The sequence below is a fragment of the Lissotriton vulgaris genome, chromosome 3_1, assembly GCF_964263255.1.
Source record: "Lissotriton vulgaris chromosome 3_1, aLisVul1.2, whole genome shotgun sequence".
In the NCBI taxonomy this organism is placed as follows: Eukaryota; Metazoa; Chordata; class Amphibia; order Caudata; family Salamandridae; genus Lissotriton; species Lissotriton vulgaris.
In genome coordinates this window covers 351492444-351519820 of record NC_141689.1, presented here as the reverse complement: position 1 = coordinate 351519820, position 27377 = coordinate 351492444, and the positions used below count along the sequence as shown (strand labels likewise).

General features: G+C 43.3%; 1 protein-coding gene across 8 annotated transcripts in view; it reads left to right on the top strand.

The window, feature by feature from the left end:
* Positions 1–7175, top strand: part of FYB1 (FYN binding protein 1) — a 706027-nt gene extending 698852 nt beyond the window's left edge. For 5 of the 8 annotated variants that reach the window (XM_086960560.1, XM_086960558.1, XM_086960559.1 and 2 more), the window contains exon 19: positions 3969–7175. In XM_086960560.1, the coding sequence (XP_086816686.1) occupies positions 3969–3991 (23 nt within the window). In that variant the 3' untranslated portion in view covers positions 3992–7175. The remainder of the gene's footprint in view (positions 1–3968) is intronic. The other 3 variants (XM_086960565.1, XM_086960564.1, XM_086960566.1) reach the window with 1 other exon arrangement.
* The last annotated feature ends 20202 nt before the right edge of the window (positions 7176–27377 follow it).

Sequence of the window (27377 nt, the reverse complement as noted above, 5' to 3'; positions counted from 1 at the left end):
CAATCTCGAACCACAGTAAATCACCTGTATATTATAGAACACTACTGCTCTACTGGAGAGCTCTATCACAGTGAGCTGGAAAACTTGCCATCAACCTTACATTAGGTTTTTATCCATGTACACATCGTCACCACTTACCACCTCATTCCCAAAGTGATAATATGTATGCTTATACTGACTTTTGTCAGTGTATTTTAACTAAATTAACCTCTCCCCTGCTGATGACAGAACCACTCCGTCATCAGCTGCGGTGGCGCTGTGCTGCTGACGGAGCGGTTCCGTCATGGCCCGCCCGACGCTCCTGCGCGGCGCGAATTCCGCACCTGCGCTGAGCGTTCTATTGAGCGGGCGGGGCCATGACGGAACCGCTCCGTCATAAGCACAGCGCAACCAACGCTGGTGACGGAGCGGTTCCGTCACGAGCATGCGCCCGCCGCATTTCCGCCCCGCCCCCTTAGCACTGCGGCGGAATAGGCGCCGCAGTGAAGGGGTTAATGATGTTCTAGATACACAACTTTCAGTGGAGGTCTTCTATATGACTACATTCCCCACTTTCAAGATAAAGCAAGCAGCTGAAACTAATCAGTTTGGTCCTCTTAGATGCATGCATTCAGTCCTCTTTTAGCAAGGATAAACTACTCATCAGTGGGATTGATATGAAGGTCAACATTCCTTACAACAAAATTGCCTTCCATCAATGCAATAAAGTATACAAAAAGTGATGGCTGGAATGCTTGAATTAATCTCTCCCACTGGTAATCACTCGGGCCGCATCCCAGTCCACCACTATTTTGCACACCATGCCACTTCAGTTTTGAACCAACCATATGCAGGTCCTCCCTGAACCCGAACACAAGCAACCAAGGTCCGGTGTTGCCCTACTTAGGGCTCATCTGCCAGGAATAGCTTGGTTACAGTGACACAGTGTGCACAGGACCCATATTTGGGTATACCTATCCCACTTCGTGTGACACATTAAAGTATACAAAAAAGTGATGGGGAATCCTTGAATTAATCTCAGCCATTGGTCATTATCTAGAGGTAGTGTCCCAGTCTCCATCGTTATTTCACACACCATGCTGCTTCAGTTTAGACCCAGCCATATGCAAATTAGTCTTGACCTTGCTCCAGTAGGAATAGTCTAGGACGAACTGCCAGGCCAGGTCCTCCCTGAACCGAAACACAAGCAACCCAGCACCAGTTTCACACATATATGATTTGTTCCATGAAGAGGCAGTGATTACAGCAAAGCCTTACATATCACACTTTAAATATGGCAGGTGTATTTTAGAATCTCAGGGCCCGATTCACAGAACTAACTTAAGACAAAATTCTAAACTTACTAGCATTTTGGCATTCACAGAAGGCACTTACTCATTTCGGTATTCACAGAAGTTAGGAGTCCTGACTTTAGGACTCCTAAATGCCTTCTGTGAATACCAAAAGTCTTAAAGTTAGGATTTTTCTCAATTTAGTAGTAGTAAAGTTAAGACTCCTAACTTTAGGACTCCTAAATGCCTTCTGTGAATACTGAAAGTCTTAAAATTAGGATTTTTCTAAATTTAGTAGTAGTAAAGTTAGGACTCCTAACTTCTGTGAATATCGCACTTTGAATGAGGGTATGCAAAACCTGCTGATCCTGGAGTAAATCAGCAAGGTCTCAAGCCCTGAGAAGTTAGAGTCAGGATCCGGCAGCACTGCTGTTACTCTGGTGCACAGGTTCGAGGTTTCAGAGTGGGCATTGACTTCCCAGTAGGTGGTGTTTGGTGGCGGATTTGAGAATAAGGCTTACAGTATGGCTGCCAGATTTGAGCACTGCTGGGAGTGATAAATACTCCATATCAGGAAGCTATGTTGGGATGGTCTTCAAATTTGTGGAGCATGGCAACAGCATCCTATAGCTCCATGATTTTGGTGTCAGAAGGGGAATGGAGGCACACTGCAGCAGCCCTCCTAGGCAGGCAACAACATTTCAAGGAGAACTATTTTTGCTCATTCAATAATGCAAAAGTTGATGAAGACAGCCCACAGAGCAAATGCCTGAAGGGGCTCACTCTCACAAGCCAATGAAAGAAGAGGGATGACCCAGGGACCCTTTCTACATGTTATGTGCTTATGTGTTGTTTGTGTTATGTGTTTGTTATATGTATGAGGACATGAGATATACAAACAGTTGCACTATCTAGCCAGAATAAAAATGAAACCCTAAAAGCAAAATGCATTTTAAACAAGCTGTCATTTCAAATATGAGCATGGTAGTTTACCCATGTGTTTGACCACCTGCTCCAAATGAATCATGCAGGTCAGATTCTGTTTGAGTATCTTTAAAACCTGACATAGGACACCTTTCACCCAATTTCTTGAACAGACAAACATGAAATTCATATTCTCTCTTTTTCTCTCTCGTCCACTGCATCGATTTTAATAGAAAATTGTCTAGCGGTATTTCATTTCATTCTGGTTTTTTTTAAATGCACTCAAATTATCTCATAATAAAATTGTCGTCTTGTTGTGAAACAAGACATGGGCATAATCACTAGTCTGCTTAAAAAAGGTTACAAAAAGTGAATTCTTTAAAGATGCCATGCCGTGTAACACTATTTCTGTTTTTTTGTCTCGTACAATAAAACTTAGCTTTATACTCTCAATATTGAAATGTTTTTTAAAAAAATCTAACATTGGCAAATAAGCTGCTTTATGTTGAGTGTGTGTATGTGTTTCCACCTGTATGTGTGGGTTGCATGTGCGACATTCCTGCCAGGCTTTTGTTCTGATCATCAACTAAGAACGGATTGTCTGTTAAAAGAAAAAATGAAAAGGTAACATGTTTTATTTGCAAAAAAAGTAATTATATGCATATTTATTTAAAAAGTATTTCTTTTGGTTCAGAAAAATAAAATTGCAAATAATTCAAATATATATTACATTCAAATCCTTGAGACCTCATATAAAGAAAAGTTAGACAGGTAGCCACATTGACATATTACATAGTTTTTTGTGGGTTAATGTGTTAAACATACACTATCGCCGAAGGGGAAATACATGAAATGTCATTCAACGAGACCAGAGTTCAAAACAGTTTCAATGCACATTCTTTTAAAGATTCCAAAATACACGGGCCGTATTATCTACAACGGAAGAAGGAATGTTTATTTCTGCAGTGACCTGTATGAGAATTTCCAAGCCTTTTGAAGTTTTCTGACGTGTTAGCGCCTGAAGGTGTATGATGCTTCTGATTAGATTGTGCATGTCTGTTCCTTTGACATGTTGTCCTATGTGGTCAGATTCTCCTTTCCCATTCCACGAGACTAAGGGCCTAATTGCAAGTTCATCTGTGTATTCCGACACATGCAGAAACCCTTGTTTAGGTAGGGTTCGGAATCACGAGTTTGGTTGTATTTAATGCATCTGATAATTATCGGATGTGTTAAATACCTTACCGTTCGTTACATTTAAAGCAAGTCAAACCTACGGAAATTTAACAGAGGAAATGTGTGTGGTATTTACCGTACAATGCATATTTTAATGCGTTAAACACCCAAATTAGCATGTTATTTAAAGAAAGATGTGATAGGTGCTATGTAACACATCCCGTGGTATCGTTATTTATCAGGTGTGATAAATTGCTCCTAGTCTCATAATCATGGTCTGTGTCTTTTTAGCCAGCTATTTAACTTAGCACCATTTCTATATTTCTTGTGTAAACCTGATTGATAAGCTTTAAAAATTCTTCGAAAATGGCGGTTCACATGCAGACTGTTAGCAGACAGGCCCTCGCTGCACGTGTTTGGGAGCAGAGTTGTTTGCATTCGCAGTGTGACAAAAATAAAATCCGTGAATGTATTATGTTACAGTTAGTTGGGAAGGGAACTGAACAAGTCTAGATTGAGGGGAGTAAAGGGTGAGCTGAGCAATGTGCTGTGATACAATCCTAAATTTTCTATTTCTTCTCCCTTTTTCCATTGCAGGGTGCATTTATGATAATGATTAATGGATGGTGTTTGGAAACAAAACATATTCTTCTGAAGGCTTGTCAATGAACTACGAACCCCGTACCCAACAAAGACACGAAAGCCAATATTAGATTCTTACCTTTGATTTTTCACAATATTTTGATGAGACAGTTCAACAAATCTGTTTTTATAATGTGTATACATCGTTTTGATCCCAAAACCTGTGACTTGTATGTATGTTACCTTTTATTAAGGCAAGACCTAAATATTTAGCTTCATGTACACTGTTAAATATCTTCCTCGCTAGTGGACTGTTTCGCCTCTGTCCTACTTCAGAGTTGTCCAAAGTAGGTTGGCTTTCACACCAGATTTCGGGATAACTGCTGCCTACGTTAGAGAGTTTTACTCAAATTCACTGCATTCATATTTTTCATATGTCCAGAAAACCTGACATGGCTCCATCCCTATTGGCCCTACATTGAACACCCCTGTATTAAATACCCTTAGAATTTCAACACACAAGACTAAACCTGGTTTCAATAAAGGTGTCCAATAGGGAAGAACATTTTATTCCTAACTCAGGAAATTCGGGGTTTAACTCAAAGAACTCAAGAGTCCAAGTAGAGAACCCGAAAGCTTGCAGAGTGCACAATCCCACCCCTTGAAGCGGAGCAATGATTGACAATTGGGATTTCTCAGATACGTGGCACCTGCCAGCAGCATCCTGATAGTTCCAGTTAATGTCTGTAATAATGACTAGTAAAAGCAAATACTTTATATCCTGGTACATATTATTAGGCTAAACGAAATGCTGTGCACAGACGGCGCAGGTGCATAAGAAACAAAAGCTGCGCAGCTCAGTCCTCAGGCTGTACTGATAAAAAAATAAATTAAAAAATATATATAAATAAAATAAATACACCTCCCTGCCTCTGCCACCATGTTCAGTGATACGCCATTAATAAGAAATGTAAACTTGTTGGCAGATTCCGACCTATGACCTTTTTGCCCTCATCAAGTGTTCAAATACACTGTCTAATATGTCATCTTCCTTTTTTGAAAGGAGACGTGGGTTGAATTTGCGGTCAGATGTAAAGTTAAATATTAGTTTACATTTTTTTCACTGTACGGTCCATTCTCCAAATTGTTGCAATAAATGCACATGTACATCCACCGGGAATGATGATTTACGAAGCCCACCAGAACGTGACACAGTTCTCGATGAGGTTAGACGTATGCTGCTGAAGTGCAGTGGGACGAGTAAGAAGGAGAAACATGACAAGGGAAACGCTTAGGGCTCTGTACATAAAGTGAACAGGGTCCTAAGACCACTGTTTACTTTCTGTTCTTGCTGCTTCCCTGATGATCCTGATATTAGAGGCAGCAAGCACACTAAAGCAGAAAGCAGGAGATACAATATTAATAGACATGCATGACCTGCCTTGATGTTTCCAGAAAGAAGAGACAACAGCAGACTAGAGAGAAAAGACGATAATGCAGCTCATGAGCAAGAACCACTCGAGCTGAAAAGAGAGGGAGGACACACATTAACACGTTAGAGTTCCTGTTTAGCATGTATTCCCCTCAGTTAACTCACTGCCATTGCATCAATCAAATACAAAATGCAACACAAAAAATATCTGGACTTGATGATAACAGATCACTAAAAGGTCTGAATCCTAAGTGAAATCATAAGTGAAAAGATCCTGTAGGAATCACAAGTCCGAGTATAGATGTGTGAGACTTTTGGTTCCAAAGACAACGCTTTACCCCTATTGTCCTTTTAGACATGCATGGGAGGGATGTGTTCCTGGAGCGTCAGCATTGCAACACAGTTCCTGTATTGCAGCTAGTGTCACAGGATTCAGTGGCCTAATGAGCGCCTGGCACATGGATAGGGAGCTCTGAGCGTGAAGAACAAGGTGCAGCAGGTGATCTGCTCTTCTTAGTCTAATGGTGAGACCTTTTCCCAAAGTGTCGTTTGGTAAATCCTGGTGGGCCACCACATCTTCCACTGCCTGTGAATCCAAGATGGCTCCACAAATCACCATCAGAGGTACAGGGAGGTGCCCGGTAGACCTGGCTTCGAAAGGAGAGGTGGAGTGGGTTTTATGGTAGTAGGAGACTATTACGTACAATGGTTACTTTTGTGTGAACCTTCCTGAGGCTCAGTGATTGAGGAAAGTCTATGGAGACCATATAGGAAAAGGGTAATTAGGAGGACCTGTTTGTCGTACCAAAAACAAACATACATAGATATGTATACATTTGTAGTCTCATCAGTCTACAAAGATACAGCATACTAAGTCTTATAAACATGAATGCATACAGATATGGTATTTGTAAAGCCCAAACTAGGTAGATAGCAACAGGGAATTGAGCATGAGTGTAGGCCATTGGGAAACAATTTATGATCATTAACAATACACTAGAATATTCAAGGGGTGTGATTCACATCCCATGGTGACCTTCTGAACCATAAAAGGTTGAGTCAACACATGTGCTCTAAATTGCAAAAGTGTCAGGACTGCACTGACATTAATGGAGATGCTGTTTCAGATTCATAGATGGAGAAGGTCTGGCTTCAGGATCCCTCTTTTTTTGAATTTTTTATGTTTACGGTCTGTGATGTCTTGGAATTTAATGTGCTGCTGTCCCTCCAAGGTGATTACATTCTGAGCCAGGTATACAAGGATTCCGTTCACGGTGGCTCTATATAAGATGTTGCAGGCTTGGAGGAGGATCCAGGATAGCTCCCTTAATAACTGTAAACAGGTTAATCAAAATCTTGCTTTTTCTTCCATGCAGTAAAACATCATAAAAAGACTGCTTTCAGAATTATTTTGTAAGTACAGAAACGATGGCTCACCTTCATGAGTTGTGCTCAAAGAAATCTTTTTAAGTGTTTGATTTAATCTAGGAAAGACAGACAATATACCTTGGGGAAGAACTTTATACATAAATGTCCTCATATATCCCACTACTCATGAAATCAAGTCTCTTGTTGCATTTGCATGATCACTCAATTCTTGGAATGTCCATTGGAATCTACCCTTCCTCTCATGCCTCCCAATGTGTTTGAACATTTGTGATTAATGTTAAGTTATATTTTTATTGAGGAGAACAATGATTACTATTATTATTCATAATTAGCATTTATTTGTTTTATGTGTAGATGTTTATTTTATACAAGTGCATTAAAGACACCAAGTTGAAAGGACACTTTGTTTTGTTCTTGCTGTGCAAGTGATAGTATAGACCAAACAGACATCTCTCAAGGATGTGTAGGAACCAGAAATGACCTAAGCCATTGTTTCTGCTCTGGGAACAGTTTTCACAGCTCATTAAGGGGAAGCACTGACCTGGTCTAGCTGTTGGCAGGTTAATGCTAATTGGCCTACTGGTGGATCAGACAAAGTGTGATTTTATAAATGTCACTTTTCCTAAATATTTATTACGCCAGTGAATTGCATTTCTAATAAACATTCAAAATAGCAGGTGAATAATGCCGGTAGCTGGTCACAAACCAAAGATAGAAGAATTATTATTTTATCTGTACTATTCCTCGTAGAAGCAACTACAGCCTTGTACAGTGAAAATTCTCTTTGGGGGCTAGTCACCTTAGGTACATGTCAACACTCAATCCTTCCATCTTCCACTTTAAACACTAGGCACCCTATATTGTGGGCCAAAGGCCTTTATGGGGGTGACTTATTTAATATTTAAAAGTAGGGTTTGTTTCTTTAAAAAAGGGTTAAAATAAAATCTGCATTCTGCATACGTTTATTAGAAATGCTAGCTATCTAGCTACCTAGGTTATATATATATATATATATGTATATATATATATATATATATATAAATATTAAAATAGCAAATCCTAACTATTTTAATATACAACATTAATATGTCATTTAAATCAATTTAACTAAAACGTAATACTACATATTTATATACTTATATAAACACACATATACGTGTGTAGGTTTATATATACATATATATAATGTTACACTTAGTAAAAATATATATTTCACATTATATTGGTCTTTTGGAGTTATTTTTTTTTAATTTACAACAATAAAACAAGCCCTACCCTTAGCACATAGAACACTCTGGGTGATCGTTACACTTTTCACTTTTATTTTTGTCAACCAGTAGAATTATTATATGAACAACACATGTCATATTTTCTTGCCTCCATCTTTTGACAACCCTTGTGGGACACGATCCCCTGTGTTACTTTGTCTGGTTAGATCTTCGCCTAGTAGCGTTAACACTATGTGATTAGGGACTTTCCCAGTAAAATTGCCAATTTATTAACAACTTAGTTGGATGTTATTCCTGTTTTCCCAGAGGCATTCAACCTATCGAAGCCTTCGCCCACTTGAGCTGTATTCCCGTACTCTGGGGCCCATGCGGTAGTAGGTGTTTACACTTTTTGTCTGCCCATTTGGGCAACATCACTGGGTCAGCTTTCATAGCCTTTACACCTACCCCTTTATTGGGCAGGATATCCCTGATTTTCCTGTGGCACTCAGCCCATCAAGGCACCCCCACACACTTGGGCAGTATTCTCGCATAGCTTGGTGCTTATGAAATATGGGGTTACCCTATAGGCGACACCGGTGGGTCTGACCTTTAACACCCTGGTCCAAGCTATTGTAAGTCTGTTTTGCTAATTTCCAAGCAGACGCAAGATGACAACCCTCAGTACACTATCCTCAACTTGGATATAATATGCTCCTGGCACGAACCATTAAAACAGGGGCAGTGCTCTGTCTAGGGTCTATCTGGTTCATTTCATCGGATTTACTTTTTTATATTCATATACATTATATACAGACTACTAGGTTTGTATGTGACGCTTTGCATTGCTTGATTTACTGTAATACATGGGTTAGAAACTTTGGACTTTATAATGTACTTTTGTTTACCATTTTCGTTACTATTTCAACACTCCATGATGGCGGCTTAGTTTTGTGTAACTTCTGTATGGTGCACCAACTAGTCCTATCTTTTAGTTTATGTTTACGCAGTATACGTGTATCGGTAGCACAGCGGTGTGAACAAGGCTGAAAGCCGAAGTACGTGCCTTGGGCTGGAATCCGTTTCAATAAACTCAACTTTACTTATTTTGAGTGCGTGTGTACTCTTTTGCGTTTCTAGAGACTGTTTGAAAATGTAACCAGGGGGGGCACTTGACACCACGCTCCATTCCCGCAGTGTCTGCACGGCATCTGCGGCATTAAGAATATATACATATAGTGGGGCGTGGCCAAGCCGAGCAGTAAGATGGACGCCTAATCTGTCGGATCCGTTGACCGAGCACAGACTCCGCCAGATATCCATTTAAATCTGCCTGAACTGGGGCTTCAATAACGTAACCTGAAATCGGAAGGGCTGCTGCGCAGATTGATACCACCTGCGGCCAGAAAGGAGGTAAGAATGGAAGCGTAGAGATCTGCGCCATCAGCCCAAATCAAGACAGAGGCGCGGCTAAACGGCCGAGTGTATCGTCAGCAGTGCACAACCATTGGGATAACCGCCTCTGGCAACTGGGTTCTTGGGTGCCTGTAGACGGCGCCTCACCGAGTTAAGCGGGAAGACCCGGACCGTGGCTGACACCATCCGCTTGCCGCGATTCGCCGTGGGCGTGCTGCTGACACTCCAGTACATAGGAAGCAGTGAGTTGAGCAAGGAATCGGGAGGCCGGTAGGCACGAAATAGCAATACCGGCATCGACATCAGCAGCGGCCTCCAGCGAAGCAGACAGAACGCACAGAGTGACTAAGGTGAGGCGGTAGTCCCGCGCCGGCTGGGAGGGAGGAGCAGAGCCTGGATGATAACCAGACAGTCTACCCTGCGGTTACATACACCAAGGACATCGCTGAGCGAGGACCGAAGCGCACCTATGTTACAAGATCCGGTACACAGCCGCGCGTTTGCAGCATATGCGCATAACCAAGGATAAGTGAAGTTTGGGGCTGCTCCTTGATCTGTGGGATGCCAAACACGGGGCTCACTAGCTGGAACGCTGTTGTAACTCTCCCGCGGCTGCCTGGGAACACCGCACTGCCGTTCTGACCTGTAGCCACAAAATCGCCGCGCAGGAGAGCACAGACTACCGGTAAGAAGCACCTGCTGTGTGGATCCTCCCCCTAACAGTGATTCTGGTGCAAAGCTGAGGCATATTTTTGGTGCAGTTTCGGCGTGCACTTGATAAATCCCTGGCGTTGGGGGAGTCCCCGATGTGTGAAACTGGAGTTCTGCACTCCTGCTGTTAACGTGCTGTACCGCATAGGAAGGCTGGTAATCCCACTGCTGACTGCCGCACATCGTACCTTGTACCAACCATAAGTAAGCCCCATCGGAGGGATCTACATACATCATGACGGAGGGCTGCAGCTCAATGGCAGCCCTCCAGGCCAAATTGACGAAATATGTATGGGAGGGTGGCCCCAGCGTGATCCCCAAAGGAAGATCAGTCACATCCGACAAATCTGAGCCCAGTGGGAAGCAGAAGAAACCAACGCTTCAGGATATTCTTGAAGCCATTACCTCCGTCCCCAAGTCATTGGAGTTGTATATTGACACGGTGTCCACAGAGGTGTCCCTTATTAGAGAGGCTATGCGCTCAATGAATTTGCGACTGAAGGACGTCGAAATCAAGGCAACCTCCCTGGTGGAGGACACGTCAGCGCTGCAGAGAAAGATGGATGAACTGCAAACACACGCTGCAAAACTAGGAGCGCAGTTGGATGACTATGAAGGGCACTCCAGAGGCAACAACGTCCGCATAATTGGGGTACCGGAACGAGCGGAAGGGCCATCGGTGGACCTTTTTGTGGACGAACTGATCACTACTTACCCCAAGCCAAGGGGACTCTCCAACTTCTTCTCAGTGGAATGAGCCCACCGGGTGCCAGGAGGCCAACCGAGACCTGGAGCCCCCGCGACCACTTGCCAGGATCTTCAATTTCCGCAACAGGGATGTCATCCTGCAGTGTGCCCGAACCGCCAGTGGAATTCCAAAACAGGCGCATCACTTTCTTCCTGGACTTCAACCTCACTGTGCAGCGACAATGATGAAGCTTCCTGGATGTGAAAGAGGTGCTCCCGACAAGGAATTGAAATATGCTATGATGTTTCCGGCCAAGTTGAGGTTGGAATTGGAGGGGAAATCTTGGTTCTTCACCACCCTGGAGGAGGCCTGGGACTGGCTGGATGGCTGGCGTACGGCAGGGGTGCCGAGTAACTGGTCTGTATGTTTTTTTCCCTTTGGGAGGTGGCATGATTCCAAATAGACGGAGGGCTGTGGAGATAGTCGTCTCAGCCACATGCGTCAGACTTTTGTCGGGGAATATATGTTGGGTCTGTGGGGTGGTTGGGAGGGGACTGCATTTGTGTTTTGGTTTTGGTATTGTTTTTGTTCAGGCATGTCCTATCTAACTGGTCTCAGATGCAAGCAGCTGCAGCAGATAGGGTGTTTGTAACACTCTCATTGATTACAGTGCTTAGGAGTGTTGCGGAATCCTTCCTCGTCCCCCCCTTGACGTGCTCCTCTCCGGGTTACTACTCACCTTAAAATCTGAGTGATGGGTACTATGAGAAAACAGAAACTCACTTTGCTCTCCTGGAATGTGAATGGACTGGGGGAACAGAATAAAGAGAGGGGTGGTTCTCCAATTCCTGAAAAGACACTAGCCAGATGTCGTGTTCCTACAGGAGACCCACTTATTGGGCCACAGTTGTAGGCCCCTGTCACTGGGGGTTTCAGTTGGCAGCTCACTCCGCTTTTGGCTCTGGTTCCCGGGGGGTGAGCATCCTAGTCCATAAATCCTTCCCCTTGACTATTAATACGGTCCAAACTGACCCGCTGGGTAGATTTGTAGCTCTGTTTGGGATTTGGGAGGGTGCCACCCTCAACTTGGTCTCAGTATACATTCCACCAGGCCTACATACGCAGGCCTTTGTTGATCTTGGAGACCTTCTCCTGGGCCTGCCGGGCGGTTATTGATTGGGGGTTACTTCAACTCCATCGTCTCTGATTCTCTATACCGCTGGCCCCAGAAAGACCTGCCACTATCCCACAAACGGATTCATAGTTTTCTGGGGGCTATGGGACTTGTGGATGTTTGGAGGTGACTGCACTCTGTGGAGCTCCAATACACACATCTTTCGGGTCCTCATGGCACCATGTCACATATTGACTATGTGCTCACACTCACACACCATCTCCAAGCAGTTCTTTGAGTAAGTACTCCTCCATATACGAAAAAAAGAGGAAAATTCAAGTCCTTTTCTGAAGCAGTTTATTGTGTTTATTTTCAATACATCTTCTTTGGAGAGTCCAATTGATTCAGAATCTCAAAGAAACATAGGATGTCAGCCAACACGTGTTTCGCCTGTTGGTTCAATTCGACCTGGGCTTTTTCAAGCCTCCGGATATATTATGGATGTGCATCATGGAGAATGATACATATTTTCAAACAGGTCTTGTCAGGTCAGGTTTCAAACATTTCTTGAGCAAATTGTTATTTTTGTTGGGTGAATCAGGAGTGCACGGTCCTGGGCTAAATCCCGTCTCATTGCTTTAGCTTGTACAAATTATTTTTGAGGCTCAAGAGGTCCCGAGCCTCAAGTAAACCTCCTCCGAAACTAACTTCTGAAAATATTTGGGCAATACTATCCAGCACTGGGATCCAAGGACCTCTTCAATTCAAGACTTGTCACACACCATCTCCACACTGTCAAAAAAGAACGACACTTGGCCAGGGGAATTTTGGATCACTCTCCCATTCTGTGTAGGTTGGAAGTAGGGGAGCCCACGGTCAGCCGCGTTGCGCTGATTAACTCGTGGTATCTCACAACTCCCTCCATCAGGGAAAAGGTTCTGACTGAATCTGACCTGTATTTCCTAGAAAACCTGAGATCGGTCAGCTCATCAGTCTCACTCTGGGAAGCCTATAAGACTGTCATTCGGGGGGTAGTCTTGGGACAAATCACTGGGCAACGCAAGGAGAGGGCTGCTGCCATGACACGTTTTAGAGGATGAGATCCTAGAACTGGAGCGTGCAGTCAGACCACAGGACTCGGAGGAACTGCGCCAACATCTCCGTATTAAAACCAAGGAGCTCTCGGACCTAGCCACAGACGCAGTTAAGGCACAATATCGGGCTACCTACGCAGGCCTATGATGTGGGCGATAAAGCAGGCAAATTGTTGGCCTGGCTAGTCCGCAGAGATGGGGCATGGCGCGTTGTGGTCGAAATTGCCACTGACCCAAACTCCGGTATAACCACTCTGCAAGACATTGCGGACGCATTTGGTAGATACTACCACTCCATGTATACCACCAGCACGTCCTACTCAGGGGAGGAAGCTTCCTACGCAAGATTCAGATGCCAGTTCTTACCGAGGAGGAGAGTTCTGACCGAGATATTACAGTAACCGAAGTGGTGAAGGCAATCCATGATCTGTGCGTGGGGAAAGCGTCGGGCCCTAACGGGATTCCCATAGAATTATTTAAGCTAACGGCTGGCATGACCGCCCTTTTTATCACAGTCATGTATCGGGAAAGTAAAGAGATAGGAATTCTTCCAGAGGATCATAGACTGGCCAACATCATTGTAACCCACAAAGTGGGTAAACCCACCGACTTGTGTTCCTCATACAGGCCAATCTCTCTATATAACTGCGAGGTCAAGATCCTTGTGAAAGTCCTTGCCACTGGTTCGTTACAAGTTCTTCCCAATCTGATACACCCAGATCAGTCCGGGTTCATGCCGGCGAGAAACACGTCTCTTAACATCCGCCGACTCCACGCAGTTCTCTGCAGGGCAGGATGCTGTGGTGGTATCTCTGGACGCCGCTTCAGCCTTCGACACCATTGAATAGCCCTACATGTTTACTGTGCTTCGCAAGCTGAAACTTGGCCCGGAATGTATTGAATGGGTGCACCTCTTATATTGTCAACCGTTGGCGCAAGTAGTTGTTAATAACCGGAAATCCCCTGTCTTTGCTCTTGGTAGGGGCACCAGGCAGGGTTGTCCCCTGTCACCGCTCCCTCTTTACCTTAGCCTTGGAGCCTCTGGCAGCATGGATCCATCAGTACCCCGCCATTAGGGGCCTTAAATGGACATTTGGGTGGGAGGACCGCATATTATTGTATGCCGACGACATCCTGCTTTATCGCGCCTTCCCGACGGCGTCTCTCAATGTGGTGATGGATATAGTTCACATTTTTGGCAGGTTCGCAGGCTACGTGATTAACTGGTCTAAATCGGTGCTTTACGTTCTTAGTGGGCGGCGACCTCGCCTTCCCTAGGGTTGCCAACTGACGGAGGCCGTGGACGGCTTCAAGTATCTGGGAATCTGGGTATCTAAAGACCTGTCACGATTTTATGACACTAACCTTCGGCCACCACTAGCACTTCTTAAATCTGATGTCCTGCACTGGAAATCGCTCCCCTTGACCCTCCTGGGACGAGCGGCCCTATCCAAGATGATGTCCCTCCCCCGTCTCTTGTACGTGCTACAAAATACTCCCCTACCGATCGCAGCGCCATACTTCAGAGAACTGGAGGGCACAGTGCGGGATCTGCTATGGGAGGGTAAACCCCCCCTGCATCGCCACACATAAACTCAGACTGGGGTGGTTTGATGGGGGCATTGGGCTCCCAGGCATGAAAAGATTCTACTGGGCCTTGCAGCTCGCTGCCATTAATCAATGCATTTATAGATGGCATGATGACCCCGCATTTGGGATTGATCATTGCTCCTCCACGGGGGTGGGTTTGAGGGTGCGTTGTATACGAAATCCCAGAACATCGTCTTGTCCGGCCCGACCAAGCATGTCGTGCAAGTCTGGAACGGCGCTACTAAAAGCCTGGGCTGGGAAGGCAAGCTCACTCAAGCTACTCCGCTGTACAAGTGCAAGTATCCAGGTGGTTTCCAAGGAGGCTCTGTTGTGCGTGCGTACAGCGTACCCCCCGTGACCCTCGCGTGATCTCGACGGGAACGAGAGACGCGAGACTCGATCCGCCCGCGGCCCCAGGCCCGGGACACCTGGTACATGCGAAAAGCGATAAGCAGGAAGAGGCGAGAGACGTGAGACTCGACCCGCCACCCGGCACCCTGCACCGTGATCCCTGGCCCCCCCGGCCTGTGACTTCCGGCACCTGTGATAAGCAGAGAGGCAGGAAGAGACGCTTGAAGCCGGATTGCTCCGGGGGAAGGCGCAAGGCATACGGCACAAGGTGCAAGGTACGAGACCCAGTATCAATTGGCCTCGGGTCCCAGGCTTTTGGAGAAGCAAGGAGAGGCAAGGGAACAAGCGGTTGACGGCGGGGCGTGCGTGTGGCAGGAGCACAACAAAATAAAGTGAGCAACAGCAAGATTCGTAGTAAAGAGGAATTCCGTCCTCTAGAAGGGCCTCCTAAGTGCAAGTAGGGAAGGGCACAGGCACAGCGCAGGTATACGCACAAAGCACAACAGAGATAAGTGGGTAGAAAGGGAGTTTTTTTCTCTTTTGCCTCCCTTTTCTTTTTATTTCTTTTATTTTAATACTTTAACTGGCCTCCCCTGTCCTGAGGACTGTGTTTGGAAATAAGGGGTTGGGCCAGGTAGGGTATAGAGAAGTAGCTATTTTTAAGTTAAAGAGCTTAACTGATGGCTCCAAGGAAGAATAAAAGCACACTGGGACAGACAAAGTCATTAAAAGACCCACTATGGATCAAAACGCTTTGGGAGGAAGCCCAGCGTGTTCAGGGACAAAACAAAAATCTAAACATATACAGAAGAAAAAAGAGAAAATACCCAAGGAGCCACCGCAAGTGGGACAAAAGGAGGGTATAGCATCGAACTCCCTGAAAGACTTTGTGGGAAAGCACTTTAAAAGGGTTTCTTCCCCAGTCAAGCCCCTTGCATCTGATCTTGAAATAGCCAGGGAAGAACCATGTAAGGAAGGTTCCTCCCTTATATTTGATGATCAAATGTTGGACTCTGCAAATCTAATCAATCAATCCCTACAGTCTTTAATAGCTTCTAATGGACCAGTAATGTCACCCGACTATCCTCGTCTCCAAGGTTGTCCTTACTCCATGACCCTAAGGAAACAAATAGTGAAGATCTAAGGCAAGAGGAGGAAGATGGTTCTGCCTTGGACGGAAGTTTGAAGGGACATGAAGCATATGATGAGCACACTACAGGGTCCAAGGGCACTAATGACTGTAATCCAGCGCTATGAGACCTACTGGTGAAATATGCGCGTAATAAATACCAATACATACATACATACATAATCAATCCCTACAGCTTAACTCAGAATCTTCTACAACTTCGGCCTCTTCAATGCTGGAATTGATGTTATTGTTGCAAAAAGCACTCCAAGGGATCTTGGAAGTTACAATGCTAAATCATGACATTTTAAAAACACAGAATTCGTACCTTTCTAAAATTCAGGGGGAACTACAAGGAATTAGGGGCCAAATGCCTTTAATGTTAAGACCTGTTCCTGACCCCGAGCATATAACCCCAACTGTGGGGGGGGGGAGGGGGGGAGATCGGGAATATAGAACCCCCATCAGCCAACCACGATGTTTAGATTTCAAGATGGCCGATGTTGGTAAAAAGAAGGGGCGGTTATACTAGACACGTTTTATTAAGACAGGGGAGACCCACCAGAAAAGGCGTACAAAGAAAGGGTATAGGCAGGGTGGTGCCAAAATCAAAGTCCCCAAAAACTAAGAGAGAGAGAGTGCGCAGAATAAAAATAGGAAGCACTGAGAAACCAGTGAAGAAACAAGTCAAAAAAGGGTATTTGTAGCAGTAAACAAAACTACAAGAAGTTGACTAGATGCATAAAATATGTACCATGCAATACAAACAGAAAACCTGCTACAACTGCTGCCTTTAAAGAGCGGCATCATTTGGGCACTATATCAGAGGATGGGGCTAGATCTAAAACACAACAGCCACAAAGGGGGCCAAAATTAATAGGAATGGAGGTTAAAGGAAACCAGTGGCTGTATTTTGAACAAATAAAAATGGGAAAAACGGGGAAAAAGATGAAGAAGAGATCGTATCTAAATAGATCACTTCTCCTTAATTCATTCGCCCATTGTCCCAACTTGAAAGGAATCAGCTCAAAAGACCTGAGTCAGGTGGGTTTTCAGTCAACCCTCGATGTAAAAGAGCTTACCAGGGTACAAGTCTATTCAGATCTGGTAAAAATTGCCATAGAGAGAGCAGAGAGTGAGATACTAAATGCAGGGATTCGGCTAGTACCCATTGAAGAAGTAGAGGCAGAATACAATGTTCAGCAAGAAAAAGTCTTTCTAAAGTACCATGCAGGGCATGGAAAGAGGCAAGTGAGACTACTAGAAAGAGAAGTAAGTCTAGGCTCGGGAAACCTTAACATAGTAATAAATATTTCTGCTCCGGAGGATTCTTGGAAGAATTGGAGCCTTAGTACTAGTCCCCCAGGGCCTTCCCAGCGCTACTTAGAGAAATCCAATGGGTATGGGCCCCTCAGTGACGTAGAATAGGTAACGGGGCAGCCACATGGCTCAAAAATGGCCTCCTGGAATATAAATGGATTAGGAAATAAAATAAAGTATGAAGGATAAAAGAACTGGCGAAAAATAACTAGATCATTTGTATTCAGGAGACCTGGCTATGTGGTGAGACCCCGGAAGTGGATGGGTTCCGCCAAGTCCATCATCCGGCAGTAAAATCTAGGTCCGGCCACCCTGCAGGTGGCTTACTGACATTATTATCTACAAAACTAGTGAAAAACATACTCCAGCTCACTGCAACATGCAAATGGCTGCTTTGTTGTAGAATAACCCTAATTGCTGCTGGTAATAAGAAAGAAAATGTGTTGATCTTAAATGTTTATACGCAATGGGGCACTCAGGAGGAATATGGTGTCGAAATGGGATATTTTAAGAATGATTTAGATTTACTGTGTGAAAAGTACGATTCAGATTTGATTCTGTTGGTAGGAGATTTTAACCATAAGCTTAACCCTAAGTGGCAAGATCTCATGTATTTAGAAATTTTGGAATCCAATGATATAATTCAAGCAAAGTTTCCTGAAAGTCTCTTTTCAATGCATGATGCAAGTTTGGGAAATTACCTAGCGACTAAAAGTCTTTTTTGCTTGAATGGTAGGTTTCCCTAAGATTGCCCGGCAAAGAAAACTTTCAGACAAGGGACACAAAATTGCCCCATAGATTATGTTTTCATGCCATCATGGAACTTCAACTTAATAAAGGGCTTCAGGGTTAACCATATAGAAGGCAGTGACCACAATATTCTAGAATTGGAGCTGCTATATTTCCATCAGATTCACAAAAGTCCTGCGCACTCAAAGTAACAACACACAATGTGTAAGTAAATTTTCTGAAGAAACCATCCAACGTTGCAGTAAATTCTGGAGTATATGTTCTCCCTTTTAATTGGTCATCAGGTACAGATTACACACAGTCAGGCCAACACGTGTTTCATTGTAGAAAAACAGTGTTCTACAACTCCTCAGGGCTTATTTGCTGTATCCAAAGTAAGAGTGGCCCAATTCCGGTGATAATTCCAACCCGGAAAGGTAACCAAGTTCGCTGTGAGTCAAGTAAATTAAAGTTCGTGTAATGGCCTGTATGTATACTCATAGAAAATAAAGAGACGCCAGTGTTTTGGGTAATCCTTTATCGGTAAATTTGCGGATAAATTTCCTATACCTTGAATATGGTAAAGCAAGGCGATAATAATGCAGAGCCGGCTTGATCCCGAAAACACGGATACGTGTTTACAGTGGCTAGAGTAAAAGTCCGGCTCCCTCCATCTGACGTCTCGAATCTAAACAGGAATTGGGCCACTCTTACTTTGGATACAGCAAATAAGCCCTGAGGAGTTGTAGAACACTGTTTTTCTACAATGAAACACGTGTTGGCTGGCTGTGTGTAACCTGTACCTGATGACCAATTAAAAGGGAAAACATATACTCCGGAATTTACTGCAACGTTGGATGGTTTCTTCAGAAAATTTACTTACACATTGTGTGTTGTTAATTTGAGTGCGCAGGACTTTTGTGAATTTGTATTTGTGTGGCTTGCTCCACACTGATTGAGGGGTTTTTGAGGGTCTCCCCTCCCGGACAGCACCATTCCAACACATTGCACCTATTTACCGATAGAACGTTAATACTGCTAGAGCGCCACCAGTTCCTGCCCAGTAAAACCTGTGTCCTTTTGCAGTACATATTTCCATCAGATTGCCTGTGAGAAAGTAATCACACAACAGATAGATTACCCAAGGCATAGTTCAACACGGTTAACCGAAAAATATATAGAAAAGTTAACCAGGTTCCAACAAAAACTAATTCTAGGAAATGTAGATGGACTAAACCTGGCCTGGTACATTGAAAAAATAAATCAAGTGGTACAAAGTATCAAGGTTGAACTAAGAATAGATGCAAAGGCCACAAAGAGTAAACAAAATACACAGGTTCAGCAAGTCAACTGGTTTAATATAGACTGTTTAAACAAAAAAAGAAAATTAAGGAGAGAACAGCGTAGCTAGCGTAAAAAATTTGATAAGACTAGGGCAGAACATCTTGTCAAATTAAAAAAAGAATACACCACCCTTCTTTATAGTACCAAAAGAGCCCATAAGGAAACCTGCTGGGGGAAATTGCTGGAGGCTATCGAATCCAAGAACATACGACTGTTCTGGAAGCTAGTACAATCAGTAACAGATTCCTCAGTTGCTTCAATGAATTGTATGGTAGAAGAGGGTGCCTGGGAGGATTATCCGAAGGAATTGTATTCTTCTGGGAGAGAAATTGAAGAGGAAGTATTAGGGGACTGGAGTGGTCTGGTAGTTGATCTAAAATCAGACTTTTCAGTAGAAAATGTTCTCACTACGATAAAGACCCTAAACTTAATAAGAGCTGCTGGCCCAGATAACTTGCCAGCTTTGATAATAAAGTCACAGACATCATGGTGGGCTGAATTTTTCTCTCTAATGTTCTCAATAATCCTAGAAACAGGGACGATCCCGATTAACTGGAAGGGTGCGATAATTAGGCTGATCCATAAAAAAGGGGATGTCTACGCACCCAGGAATTATAGACTAATTAACCTACTTGATATTGGTGAAAAGATATTTGCTGACATAATATTAGGTAGGTTAAAGACTTGGGCAGAAGAGGGATCAATTATCCCAGTTGAACAAGGCGGATTTAAAGAAGGCCATTCCACAATAGATCATTGTTTTGCCCTATGGGCCCTAGCCCGGAAATCGATAGAGCAAAATGGGAAGTTGCATTGTTGCTTTGTCGATTTTCGGGCAGCATTTGACTCCGTGGACAGTAATAGACTCTGGGAAGACATGATAAAATACAGAATCCCGGATGGTTTATTGATGATCCTAAAAGAGTTACATAGTGGGAATTAGGCCCAGGTTATTAGAGACATGCAGGGGTCATTAACTCATAAGATAACAGTAGGGAATGGCCTTAGACAGGGGTGCGTTCTGGCACCCCTGTTATTTTCAATTTTCTTGGCAGTATCCCTGCGGCATTAGAAGTTGAAAGAAGCGCAAGCCCAAGAATGAGTGGTCACAAAGTGTCTTGTCTCCTATACGCTGATGATCTAGAGATTCTTGATCAAACAGAAATAGGACTCCAAAGGATATTAAATGTCTTCAAACATTACTGTAATAGAAAATTATTGACTGTAAATATGGAGAAAACCAAGGTTCTATGTTTTGGGAAGAGCCGGAAGAATTTTTATTGTTTCTTAGGCCACGACAAACTGGAGGCAGTTAAAGAATATAGATACTTAGGTTTGATAGCACGCTAAAATGGCGTACCCACTTGGAGGCACAAAAAGCAAAAGCTTTTTCGTCTATATGTGGGCTAAAAAAGTTTAACAAAGAATACGGCGATATGTCACACAGACCAATGTTAAAGGCATTTGAAGCAATGATCCCCCGGCAAGTATTGTATGGGGCAGAGTTTTTATACCTGAGTGGTAAATATGAGTGGGATCAGGAAGAAGGAACATTTTTAAAAAATATTATTGTCTTTACCTAGCTGTACAATGGTTCAAGCAATCAGAATGAAACTAGGGTTAACATCTTGGAGTGTGCAGTCCCAAATGGCCCTGTTAAGATTTTGGAAGCGTCAGGACCCAGGAGTTGTACAGAAGGTCTCACAGTGGTGTAGAGAGGACATTCAAACAAGTAGCCTTAGTTGGGCAAAGGATGTGCGAAGAACCCTCCAGAAAGTAGCAGGGCGCCTTAATGTGAGACTCTACCAGCATTCTTTGGAGGCCGATTTTACAAAGAGAACGCTTAGGGAACAAGGTCAGTCTTTTTCAAGGGCCCATGACCTTGACTATATGTTAGTAAAAACATCGGTCCAGTGGTTAAAGAACTCATGGGAAAATGAAGTTTGGTTCCCATATTTGGATATATTGCCCAACCAAGGGTTAAGATATGAAATTTTAAGGACCCGAGTTGGGATTAACGCTTGGAAGATAGACGGAAAAATAAAGACTGCTTTGATTGACCGAGATGGCAACTGTAATTGTGGGCTAGGTCTAAGAAATGACATGTTGCACATGTTGCTTGATTGCACATTTGTCCTTGTCATACGGAAATTGTTTTTACGCCCAATATTTTTATCGCATAAGATAAATTTGCGTGCCCAAGCAGTTTGTTTACTTACAGATATGCCCTCGTTGGAAATTGCAATAGGATTGGGAAAATTCCTGAAGGCCATAAAAGAAATAGTAAGGGAGAAACTGTAGAAGGGGCATTGATTTTAAATATTTTTAGGACTCCCACAAATGTGAATTTTCTACTTTTAGGAATTTAGAGATTTCTGTAAATTGTGTATAATGAATTATATGTCTTTGAGGGTGTTACCTTCTTTTACCATGAATAGTATTTTAATTATTTATTATGCAGTAGAATTGAGATTGTTTACACTATTGATCCTGATCGTGTTTTGTGCTGTTTAAAAGGCTATGGTCTAAATAAACAAAGTTTCTCTCTCTACTTCGCTGTGGCATTGTGACCAGCTGGGTCGGCTGTCGCACTCCCTGGGTTACGACAAATGGGATATCATTGGTATTTCCAGAGAAGGGTACCTTCGGAAATCGGGAAATGTCATACCCTTCTCCCAATTAAGTCAAGAGTTTGAAATGGCCACCTCAGAACAGTTCCGGTACTTACAAATTAAGCACGCACTGCTCGCAGTTCTCCCTAAAGGTACGGTCCTCCCTGATTCCTCCCCTGTGGAGCACAGGATCCGAGATGGTGATTTGCCAGAAAAAGCCATATCTCTCATATACAAGAAGCGTATTACAATATGACGGACCCCTAACCCATCTTAGAGGTAAATGGACCATGATGTCGCTGGCTTGGAGGATGAGGAGTGGCGGGCCGCAGTGACTTCTCCTCGTGAAGTTGCCATATCCTCCAGACTCCGACTGGTCCAGCTCAAAATCCTTCATAGGATGTATTTGTCCGGACCCTCGTTGGTGCATATGGGCTAGGCCCAAGACAGTGGCTGTGCACGGCAATGCGGGAAAGAGGGCACCTTCATCCATACACTCTGGGAACGAGTGACAATTCAGAAATTCTGGGAGGGAGTGGTACTCATGACGGAGGAAGTATTCGGGCAGCAGATACAGTGCAACATCAAATTGATTTTGTTGAATATATGGGACCCCACTGCCCTTACGGCCAAGGAGAGGATATGGGTCACTTTGGGTTTTATGGTGGCCAAGCGGAATATCGCACGATTGTGGAGGGCTCCGAACCCACCATGTCTAGCTGACTGGTCCAGGGTGATGGATTTGTGTATGGTGACAGAGATACCTATTTATGTTTCCAAGGGATGCCCGAAGAAGTTGTTGCAAATATGGGGGCCTTGGAACACCTTCCGGGGGGAGATATGTGTGCCGCCAGGGAGTCGAGATGATGTTGTTGACGATGTTGTATAGTGTGTCATTACCTGAGGACAATTGTATAGTACTGTGTGTGGTAAAGAGATTCTTGATGTCTTATTGCACTGTGCGTTACTGATTATATGTGAAATGCTGTGTCCTTATTGTTTACATACCAAAACTTTTCAATAAAAAGAGTTTATAAAAAATACAAAAATAAAAGAATATATACATATTCGCTCAGGGTCACCAAAACCTCTGCACTCTGGGGTGGGTGCTTCACCTCGTGAGGGTGAACTCACAGATTAAATATCGGCTCCTCAAAAATTATTTTCGGCACTCACTGAAGTGGAATTTCCATCACTTTTATTGGAGAAAAGGTGCAAACAGACGAGATTCAGCAAATGCCTTTCTTAATGTCGGCAAGCGCTGACGCGGTGCAAGATTATATACAATGCATTGCATTGTTCCAATTCAATTCATGACCATAAACAAAGGACTTTTCCCAAACTTTTGTGTGCCTTCAATCATCCAGGCAGTTTATGCCATCTTGGAGAGCATACTTCACTATACAGATCAACTGATAAACAAGTAACACTATTAATATAATCTCACATTTGAGGGGAACGTTGATAGTTTCATAATTGCCATATTATCTCATCGTGAATGGGCTTAATCAGTGTCCCTCCTCCGCTACACAGCTATTGCAATCAATCGCTCGTATTTTAAGTCACTCGTGACAGATTCAATACGTGGAAATTTTCAATTATGTAAATTATCAACAATTATTGAAAAATTCATCTAAAATAATTACATATTAATTTAGCGGTTGCCCAGCAATGATATTTCTCAAAACAAACTGTACATAGAGTCTGCGACTTATTTCCTGATTCATATCCCTTGTATTATCTATGAGCACAAATGGACCCTCGGTCGAATGCAGTTTTATTATGCCCTGTATGGGCCTGAATAGCTCAGTATGGTATATGGCTAGTATTACTAGGTCAACACTCTACATTATATACATATATACTTTGACTCCTGTTCCTTGTTAGAATTATGGGAGAGGCCCCAATTACACTATTTCAATAAGACCTGTGGGCAAAACAAGCTAAAATTCCACTCAACAACTTCATCATTTATATAATTTATCAAGATAGATGGCTAATGAAACACATAGAAAGAATTTCTTTTTTTCAAATATTCACAAATATATCACATTTTTCAATTCATACTGAGGGCATCAATTGTCGGATGAAACCTCACTGGATCAATTAGACAATGGGAGTTCTAATGGGTACAAGGAGATTAAGATCTTCAATTGGATGGAATAATGAATGTGTCAGTTAACTAGTGAGTCTTATAGATGTACCACAAGCTCCTCCCCTCTGTTCAAACCTATATATATGTTGGTTTGCATGTCTATTATGTATCTCGATTCCAACCTGCAAAGCTTCGATGCCTTGTCACCTCTTCTGACATCTCAGGGTACATGATATTTGCAGAAGAATCTCTGACACCCACCCTCGCTCATACCCCTCGGACACGTCAAAATCGCAGCGGAGATCACTCCTTCCCCTACCTCACGGCCAAGGCCTGGAACTACCTCCCCCTTCACCTTCAGATTTCAACCTAACTGTTGGAATTCAGGAACAGACTTGAGAACTGGCTGTTTAACTGTGCCTCCGCAGCAAAAATCCTAAAGGCCTGGATACACTCACAGGTGATAAACTGTGCTGTACATGTGATGCCTGATTGATTGATTGATTGTAGCATACTCTATGCACTTCCTGGTTGAAGTTTTGCCAGCAAATCAGATTTCAACATGAAATTGGAGGGTTCACCAGAGTCCCACAAAAACATTAAGACAAAAAAAGAAAAGGGGTCAGGGTAGGAATACCCTGACCCCTTAGCTCTGGTCCTGGGGTTCAGCCAGGGCAAAAAAGAACATTTAAAAAATAGTTTACCACAAAATCCGTTAATCCACAGCAAACATTTAAAAAAAACAAGCACAATCTCCTGCACTTGTTTTTAATGAAGTCCCTAGGCGGGCAAGGTACTGTGGGCATGCCGCGTTTATGAATTAAATGGAGGACCCCCTCCAAGGAGAATTTTATATCCCTGGGACTAACACCTCCCCCGGCTTCATAGACAATTAGGGGGCTGGGCAGACCCCTCTGAGCTCCAGGGACCACCACCTCCCTGAGGCTTTTAAAAAAATGAGGGGGACGCAATGACCCCCACAGAGGGCTGGAACCACCACCTTCCCAGGGCAAATATGCTTTTTTTATAAGAGGGAGGAGGGCCACACAATCCCCCTCCTGGCCATATTGGGCCCTGGAGATCACCATCTCTCCGGGACTGGGGGGGTCACACTGCCCCCTCCTGGAGCCAATTATTGCCCTGGGGAGCGCCATCCCCCAGGGCCGGCTCCTACTATGTTCTGGGGTGCCTATTCTTGGGACATTGCTGTTTGCTTTTGATTGGCGGGAGCTGACAACTCCCACCAAGCAAAAGCAAACACCCCGCTCCCAGCAAGCGGGAGCTGTCCAAGTGCAGATTTTTCATCTCTTTCCCTGCTCTCAGACATGCGGGCAGAGTTGGAGATGAAAGGAGTGCTCTCACACAGAGTGAGAGCATTGCTGGCTCCTACATGAGGTGGGGAGCCATCTGGAGCACTGGGTGCCCTGGGTGGGCAGCAGGTCACCCAGGGAGACATGGCCAGGCCCTGGGAGATGTGGTACCTGGGGTGAAAACAGCCTGGGGAGGGTGGCTCCGTGTCCTCCATTGATTAGTGGCTGGGCTCGGGTGCCTGGAGAACCCTGGGCCGAAACTGGCCCGGGGAAGGGGTGCCAAACAAGACTTCCTCTCACATCAAATTTTGGCCTGGGCCTAGGGTACAGTGTGCCCTAGGCTGAAAATGGCATACGAAGGGGGTGCCGCACTGCCCCTTCCCAATTAAGTTTTGGCCAGGCCCCAAGAATGGGATCCATCGGGCCGTACTGGCACGATGCTCATTTCAACTAAATTAAACCTCAACAGGAAGCACTTACAAATATAAACATAGTAGGGGCCTCAGCTGAAGCTCCACTTCTGTAAAGGACAAATGATTCTAATTAGTGATAATAACTTAATTAAGTTCTCTTCCTATATCCTTACAAACCCGACAGCCCACACCTAAAATATAGCTAATATATAAGGTTGTTATACAATTTACATAATTAAAAATCAATTAAATAATGAATACAGTAATAATTACTTGTTGATTATTACTTAATTATCTTCCAACCCTACAAAACCAACAGCCGAGCACCTAATATATACAAATATATATAGTTATACAATTTACATCAATAACAAATCAATTAAGTAATTAATGGTAAATTAATCATTATTTTTTAATTATTACTCAATTAACTTCCTCCCTATACCCCTACAAACTTAGCAATCCACTACAACACAAAAATTACTATTGGCAATTAAAGTAAAAACTATAAATCACTTACAAGTACTAATATTATTTAAAAATATTATTAACAATTATACAAACCGTAACATATTAAATTAATATATGAACTAAAACACTTTAAAATAATTTTTAAAAAGATATTTTTTACAACTTTGTTATTGAAAACGATATTAACAACAATATTCTTGCCAATTATATTACTTACCTGCAAAAATATCGATATTCTAGACATTTATATTTCTTCATCATAATATTTTTGTATCACAATATTTGTTTCCTGATATTTCTGTATCTCGACATTTACAACTTGATATTTTTCCAAATACCCCTAAGAGTATGGAAAAGGTATAATATCCCTTGTCAGCTCCTTGACAATTCTTTACAAAGTGTACCAGTGCCAAAATGGGCTCAGGCATCAGTTGTATGCAGAGAATGTCAAAAATCTCAGCACAAAACCACAATACTAGGAGCAGCTCCATGCCAAATGAATAAAATCTGCCTCTTGCTTGTGACAACAGATACATATTTTCTGACCTGTCAGATAGAACGTGCTCAGTCTTACTACAGTATAGCAGGCTCTATGCACAAACTAATATTAGATAGGTTTGGCACATTATTGAAGGACATAGTCTGTTGACAGCAATAGTGCCACTGCTGTTCTGTTATTATTAGCCGAAGTCCCGGTCACACTTCATTCATCGCTGGGGGCATTTGATTATCTCTTCTCAGTAATTCAAAAAAGAGGACAATACTAAATGCATAGTTTCAGTCAGCTACAGCAGCTTACTTAAAAGCGAATTCTTCTTTGGGGCTATTGGAAAAAAGCCACACAGTTCTTTCATTGTGTGTTCGACTCTGTTGTACAATATATGGGCGGTGGAGATGGGCCCTCTTTTTTACTTAAACAAGTAAAATGATATGAAGCGTCCGCTAGAAATGTGTCTCCTACTTTCAGCAAGTGGAGTTTTAATAACAGTGCCTTTATGTTTATTTTCC